This window comes from Molothrus ater, chromosome 1 (assembly GCF_012460135.2).
Source record: "Molothrus ater isolate BHLD 08-10-18 breed brown headed cowbird chromosome 1, BPBGC_Mater_1.1, whole genome shotgun sequence".
Classification (NCBI taxonomy): domain Eukaryota; kingdom Metazoa; phylum Chordata; class Aves; order Passeriformes; family Icteridae; genus Molothrus; species Molothrus ater.
Genome location: NC_050478.2, coordinates 107,537,796 through 107,545,645, shown reverse-complemented (window position 1 = coordinate 107,545,645; position 7,850 = coordinate 107,537,796). Strand labels below are relative to the sequence as shown.

The window sequence follows — 7,850 nt, the reverse complement described above, 5'->3', positions numbered from 1 at the left end:
TCCAACATATTTCACTTCAGTATTGCACTGGTTTCAAGAGAAAGAGGCAGGCCAATTTACAGATTCTCTGTGTGGTTCTCCAGCCTGCATTTAATTAATTGTGAGTTGCTCTAAAAATAATTTAGGACAGTGCTTCCACAGCACATTGCTGAAGTCTGACACAGTTCATGCTTTTGCTTCCCAGAACATGTGCAAAGCTCTCACCTCTGCCCAGCTGTTACCAAAAACCCCACAACCCAGTCTCTGTGCTGAGAGGAGAAAATCAGAGACATTTCTTTTTCTCCCTGCCCACCCCTCCCCTTTCCAACAATCCTTTTCTCTGTCACCTACCTGTTTTAAAACCCCTTCAAATAGAGATGTTCATAGTTAATATGTTACATGAGGAAACTGTGCCAGCTCCTGCGATGGGCAGACAGCTGGGACTGGCTCTCCAAGTCACACCATTAGTCATGGTGCTGACAGCTTCAGATGCTGAACTTCTCATGTCAGCAAACAAAGTTACCAATTTATTATTTTTAATAAAATAATTGCTTTAATGCAGTATTTAAAATAATTTTTAACATCTGATCAATAAGATAACAGTACACAAATATGGAAAATGCTGCACTTTACATAAAAAGTAAAGCTAAGCATTTAATAATACAAAACAATTTTGCCCGATGCCATCAATATCTTGCAAACTATAGTCAAAGTACTGCTTTTCTTATATATATATATGCTATATATACATATATAAATAATTTACAGCATTCATTTACTAGATTTGTTTACTACTGTTCCAACAAAAACCAACATAACCGATTCACAGCTTCATGACTTTGGTAACCATCTACAGTGGTTCTGACAGTGCAGAACAGTTGTGTGAACAGTTGCTTCAAGTTTTGAAGCAGCATGCCAAGTAACCCTAGGAAGCTTGTTTTTTGTCAAAGAAAAGAAAATTCAGCAGGAAGCCATTCAATAGTTGGTCAGAGCATGGTGCTGATAATGTTCTGTGTTCAATTCCTGTGCAGGCCGTTCACTTTAGAGTTGGACTCTATGATCCTTGGGGTAGGTTCCTTCTAACTCAGGATATTCTGTGATTCTCTGAATGCAGTCAGTGTCTTTCCCACCAGTCCTGGGAAACAGCCATGCTATACAGTGCTGTGTCATGAAAGGCAACATGTTTGGAGCCTGGGAAGAAGGGTGACCCAAAGGGCTTTCCTTCCACCACAAGGCAGTCTTTAACAGCAAGCAGACAATCTTTGAACCTGTTCTAACAGTCTTTATAATCCAGAGTCCTCCTTCTCACTGAATGGGAACAAAGCAACTGTCTAAATTTGAGAAGCTTCCCTGTTACACCACATTAAAGTATTAAAACAATATTCTAAAGCAGTGAATCCTGTGCTTTGCAAACACTGCTCCTCTCCAAGGAGAGTCTTCAGCTCCAGAGTTTCAATGAATCTCAACTTTTCTCTTTTTTGTAGTCAGAACAGGTTTTGTTAATATCTTTCCACATCTATGCTCAAGTTCAATGCTATTTCTTTTATTCACAGAAAGAGAAACTGTTTTTTCTGTTTACCCTCCCTTTTTAGGATTTTTTATTCCTTTTATTTTTAGTAACTCCCAAATTTTCCATGACCATCCAAGTATGCCCTAACTACATTGTGTGATGTACTTCAATCACAATGACTGATTTGTCCTCCTTCCCTCAGTCACCTTCTCAGAGGAAAGGCTGAGGGCAATTGAGGCAAAGTGTGGGATACAAAGGACCCCTCATTCCTTTTACTTGCTATTTGGTCTCCACAAGTGGGCATCCAGTAGTAATTCTAAACCCAGAAAATTTAAGAAGATGTTGAGTCACAGAAGCAATACATTAGCATGTTTACTGACTGCTAGTTCATGATTAAATACAGTTGCCATGCTATGCTGTGCCATTATATTTGCTCCCCTAAATAAGATGGGTTTGGAAGGTGGCACTACACATAGAACAGATGTTGCAGACTCTGGAGTACTGAAGCAAGTGGCATACATTAACTAGGGACACTTATCAAGCCCTCAGAGCTTGTAAGACAGTTCAATGCAAGCAGATAGGTGCTTATGTGTGCAGCTCAGTGTTTTCATTGGTTTACAGACAGATTTAAGCCAAGTATTATTAAAACCTTACAGGTGCTAAGTTAGGTATTTAATAAAAATGTTTATCTGTAAACAAAAGTTATCCTTACAACGGATCATTTTCCAGAAACTGGAATTTCAAGACAGTGCAACAATGCTTCAGTGTTATCTTTGGCAGTAGACAGCATGGTGAAATGCAAGATTCAAATCACTTCAGAAGGGCACGGTACAAGCGTAGAGAATGCTTCATCTCCCTCTCTTGTTCCATGCAGAATATCAAGTCCCTGAGACAGACACGGGTTACTCGTGGACAGAGCATCTGCTTCGTAAGGCTAAAACCTGATGATCCAGCAATTCCATTGCTTTTCAAACCCTAAATGGGGGAGAGAGGAAGAAAAAACCCATCAGAAACATTAGAATTTCATGTAAATAGAAGTTTTAACTAAACTGGTTGGATTATAATGCCTATTTGTATAAAACTAGCCCACTGATGTTCAGCTTTCCGCGTTGAAAACCAGCAATCCAAAAAACCTTGCACATTAGATACTGAAAAAGACAAAGCAAGTGCTTGCCAGGTGATGGTTTATTTCAGTCAAAGCAACCACAAAGTTCTTTCTTCCTTTAAAATTATACTAAGATGGTAAGATAAATAACTGCCATTCCACTGAAGTCTGCTAAACAGACTTGCACTGAGAAAACATCAGCCAACTATGAAGAAGGTACTAACACAGTACCTATGCAGAGCCCCAGGTCGTGCACAGCTCTTACTACCGCTTGCTCCAGAGGTTTCCATCTCTTCATGAGGAACTGTCACTGTGGTGCACCCTAGCTTTGGAACGTGGCCAGGTGAAACTCATCCCAGCCATCATATGTGCTCTGTCCTTTAAGAGGGCAACAAATACTCAGTGAAAGCATCCAGATATTCAGAACACTGTATTTGAGCCTATCCACCTCAGTCAGCTGCCTTGCTTGGTTATGAAAATACAATTGGTAGGAGATGATGACATTGAGTAGTTTTATATTCAAGCTACTGGAATGAGCAACCCCCACGCTTTCCAAAATGCCCCAAGATTTATTATTAGGGGTGGAGAAGAGGAAGATTACCATGAGCTGCACAATAGACTGGCTACTTATCTTGGAGCCAATCTGTGCTGCACAGCCAGTCTCTTATCACTACTGGAGGGTTCTTGGTAATGAATGTAATTTGTACAAATACGAGTGCTCAGTCTCTGTAACTTCAGCAGGGCAATGCCTGCCAGCATCAACACCACTTGGAGATGGTGTTGCTTGGATGCAGTGTTAACTATATCAATTCTTACCCTAACACCCTCTGCAAGACTTCAACAAAATGACTTTGCCCACTTTGCTTAGAGAAATCTGTTTAAACCCCCCATTTATTAGAAATGACTACCAGTGCTGGACTACATATAGCAGCAAATGCTACTGTTGTTAGGGTGGAAGCATTGAAATTTATAAAAATATAAAGAGATTCACCAGAGAGCACATGCTAGCCACAGAAAACCCAGGGCACATTGCAGAAATGGAAGCTGTATTTTTTTACAAGCAGCACGCAGGGTATTCAGCACCATTTCATTTGCTTTACAGTCAATACTATTAAACACTATGAAATGCCATCATTTGAAACTTTCAGTTTGTTAAATGGCTCGGAACAAATGCATGCGTGGGGAAGACTGCTGGCCACATTGCACAGAGGGCACTGCTGTCCTGGTAAGACACAAAAGGGTCACAGTTCAAGTTTGTCATATGGCAACCCTGAAGGATCCAAGGAAAAGATAGCTCTGCAATGCAGCTGCCAGCACGGGTTGAAAAGGAGGTCAGTCCAACAGGATGCAGCAGAAGGCCCGAGGCAATGTTATAAATGAAACAAACCCCAAGGGTTTTCAGTAACCCAACAGCAATGTCCTTTATAATTCAAAGAACTTTATTGAGGTGAAAGTATTTTCTCTCTAAATAAGTCATTAGACTGGAAGTCTTACCTTTAAAAAGACACTAAACAAAGCCACCTCAATCCTGTTCACTCTTACAAAAAGGGAGACAGACAGCACAAATCACCCAGCCTGCTTTGGAAGCTGCTGTAGCTGCAAGATGCTACAACAGGGCAGAAGCACCAAGCTGCCTGAGTTTGAGACAGAGTTAAGGATTTGTTTATTCTTAAATTCCTACCCATCATGCTCAGTGCAGAGACATAAAGCGATATTATGCTGTAATACCACATCCAAAGTCAAAGCTTGTCCTGGGCCCCTGTTTACTAAGACAGCCATTCACAGTTCTAAGTTTCCCACAGCATCACTCTGGCTTATCAAAGCTACCGAGCACAGCATTTCAGGGGCCAGGGAGCTCTTTGACAACCAACAGCTCCTACCACAGGGAGCTCTTTGACAACCAACAGCTCCTACCATAACCAACAGCTCCTACCGCTTTAAAAGAAAATGTCCTTCTCTCAAAGTACATGATGGTTTAAAATTAAAGCCAACAGACAACCTAGGTCATTCCAGTCCAGACAGGGGCCATGCTGGGGAACCCACTTTTAAGTGAATTTATGCAGTGCTGAGCACTATTTCCTGTTAGCTACTGTCTTCCACAGTTTGTATTGAAACACTTTTTTCCTGGTTTTGTTTTGGAACTTGGACCAAGCACTGGTCCAAGATCTGCACATCCCAAAGCACCATCACAGACCCCTCTGTTAATGTCCAAGACTTTACTTATGAAATGCCCAGCTCTGAGCTCTCAAGCTGACACAAGGGACACTTTAGGGAGGGTCCTCTGCTGCTCCACTTCAGCAAATTCCTGTTGGGCAGGAGGTCGACCTTGTCTGGCCCTAGGCAACAGTCAATAATCCTCTCCTTTAGATCTCACATACCCCTTCCTCAAAAGCACAAAACTTTCGAGACCTGAAAAACACTAGCTCACTCCTTGCTCCCTGACATCTCCATTATGCTCCTCCCATTTGGGCAGCAACCACTTGTGCCTTGCTGTTTTGGGGGATTCTTCACTGCTAGTCTTCAGCATGCCCCAAGACAGCTTTGTCTGTTTCTAGGGGAAAAGTGCTGCTTTTCAACGAGGTCACAGACAAGTACAAACATAAACAAATAGAAAATGCATCCCTGTAGAATCAGTTCTAACTAAGGCTACTGCAATCAGCCTGCATCCTCCTTCTGCAACATCTGATTATTAGTGCTCTAACTAGCAACTTCTTTTTTTCTTGCTCTTTTTTTTTTTGTTTGTTTGGTTGGGGTTTTTTGTTACCTTGAAGTTCCTGCCTTTCAGTTAAACCCTCACCACCCTGCCTTCCTTCCAGAAGGGAAATGACAGAGACATGCAGCCCAGGAGGGACAACTACCAGTGTAGATTCTACCAGTCAGCCTGGGTATCACAGCTGACAGACCCTGTTTGTAAGCCAGGTGAGGCACTACAGCAATGTAACTGCACCACTGTAAACATCCATCCCAGTACTGAGACCACAACTGGCTTAAAATCAGCCCCAGGAGGTCACAGCAGCAGGAGTCCTGCTTTTGATCTGTCCTCAGAACTGAGCCCAAATCAGCACCTTTTCCACAGCACCACACTGTCACCCTTAGAGCCTTTTATAAACACCTGACAGAGATCAATTGCACTCACTTGGCAGCACAAGCCATTGTGGTGCTCCTGCTGTAGTCCCAAGCTGTTGAACAGCCAGTTTCATTCAGAGGCTGCTCTGGAAACCTGTTTAAAGATCTCTAGAGCTCTCTCCAGTGGCTGGATGGAGAATGAAATACCAATTCTCTGAAAAGGTAAGAGTGAAGTTAATACAGAGCCACCATTCCCACCTTACTTCTAGTCTGCAAGGTATCTGGAGCTTGGCATCTGCAAGTTTGGATCATGGATACCAACAAGGATTTCAAAACTGCTCAGAGCTATTCTACAGGTCCTGACACAAAGCTCATAGAGGTCTGCAGGTATCTCCCTCCCCACCAAGTTCCAGTCAGGTTCAGTGAGCTGTTCCTGGTGAAATACACACTCCCTTCCCAAGTTCAATGACTTCACACCAACCAAAATCCAAAATTTTAAAGCTCTTGGGAGGGAGACACTTTAAGGGAGAAAAGTACTCAGTCAAATGTTTAAAAGTCAAGCCAAGAGTTCTCATTTCAATTTTTGGTGTGGCATAAACATATCACAGGCCCAGAGCCAAGATCCCAAGAGAGCAGACTGTTGTTGCAGCTCTGCTGCACATTATAAAAATACCACCAGCAGAAGGAAGCAAAGTCATGAGACACTTTTCAATGACACCCCCAAACACTGAAAAATGACAGCTGTGTGCAGCAGAGGTGTTGCTGAAAGGTGGTAAGAGCACCTAGTGAATTGAAGCAAAAGCTTCCAGGTTCAACCCCCATCTCTGTCACGTGTGGTCACACTGAGATCAGGGATATCTACTGTATGCTCTACTTGGTCTCTCAGCTGTAAAACACAGAACACATTCCTGTCTCATAGGAAACAAAGGTTAAAAAACCACTAACACATTGTGTTCAAGCACTTACCTGAGTCTCCTCCAGCAGCCAGGGGGAAAGGAACAGACCCTGGCAAAATTGTGACCTTTTTGCTCGTACACACAAGTGCCTAATGCAGGCCAGAGAAAACAAAGTGAAGGAAGTTGATAGCAGTCTGGTGGCAAGCCAGCCTACTGATGCTGCCTATTCTAACAAACCTCGGTCTGACAGAAATACTCCCACATTCACAACACTAAAGTATTAGATGACTCAATATTTATAGGATTCTTTTTTAAAAAAGAATAAAGTTGGTTGTTTTAGGTTGGGGTCTGGGGATTTTTTATTTTTTTAACCTTATAGACCATTCGGGTAGCTCAAGCCAATGGCTGAAAGACTCAGATTTCTATATCCAGACTGCATCTTGTGCAGCTGAAAGCAAATGTGTATTTGTGATGCTATCTGCAGCCTACAAAAAAGCCTCACAGAGCTGTCAGATCTATATAATAGAAAACTCCATTCAATTACACATTTTTCTTCAGATTTCATTGCAACATTCCTACAAGTCTTTTCAAATGTAGGCAACAACATGTTTTACATATTGAAACAAATTACTGTGAATGCTGTGTCAGTTTATTCACTATTATGCCCAAGATTCATGTACGCATGTCACTTCTTATGGGTACATCAGATGCTTAATCTGTACCTGGAGGTAATGAATCCTATACAAATATGTCATGTTAGTTAACAGACAATTATTAAGCTAAAATTTTCTGGCTCTTTGCCACATCATTTTAAGCAATGCATTGTCAACTAAATTATAAATCTCTTGACCCTTCACATGTCATCAACATTTGTGCATTACCAATATGTTCAGCCTAAAGCTACAATGCAATTAGTCATTTAAATTGCAGATCTCTTTCACATATAAGAAGAATTAAGTTCATCTCTAGCACAGAGAAGGCACGATATGAGCCAATGAACTGTATTTCTGAAGTGTGTGAATGGCAGTTGAGAATATTTTTGCGTATTTACACGGGGAAAAAAATTCAGATCAAGTGTATAGCCTAGACTGACAGGCACCAGGAAATTCAGCACAGAAACTGAAACTCTTTAGCTGACAGAGCTGTGCTTTGTTAGGTCTTGAAACAGGTAACTAAGATGCTGAGGACATTTTATTATTGCAGTAACTTTTAGCTCCCTTCTTCCCCAAAGGTATGACCATGTCATAGACACTTCAGTTGTCCAAGAGCTTAAATAAGAACCGGAAATTTAAAT

At 41.6% G+C, this 7,850-nt stretch overlaps 1 protein-coding gene across 1 annotated transcript in view; it reads right to left on the bottom strand.

Annotated features, from left to right (window-relative positions):
* Positions 1 to 1,836: 1,836 nt before the first annotated feature.
* TAF4B (TATA-box binding protein associated factor 4b) overlaps positions 1,837 to 7,850 on the bottom strand; it is a 70,009-nt gene continuing 63,995 nt past the window's right edge. The window contains exon 15 of the mRNA XM_054517527.1: positions 1,837 to 2,464. Coding sequence (XP_054373502.1) covers positions 2,300 to 2,464 — 165 coding nt within the window. The 3' untranslated portion in view covers positions 1,837 to 2,299. The remainder of the gene's footprint in view (positions 2,465 to 7,850) is intronic.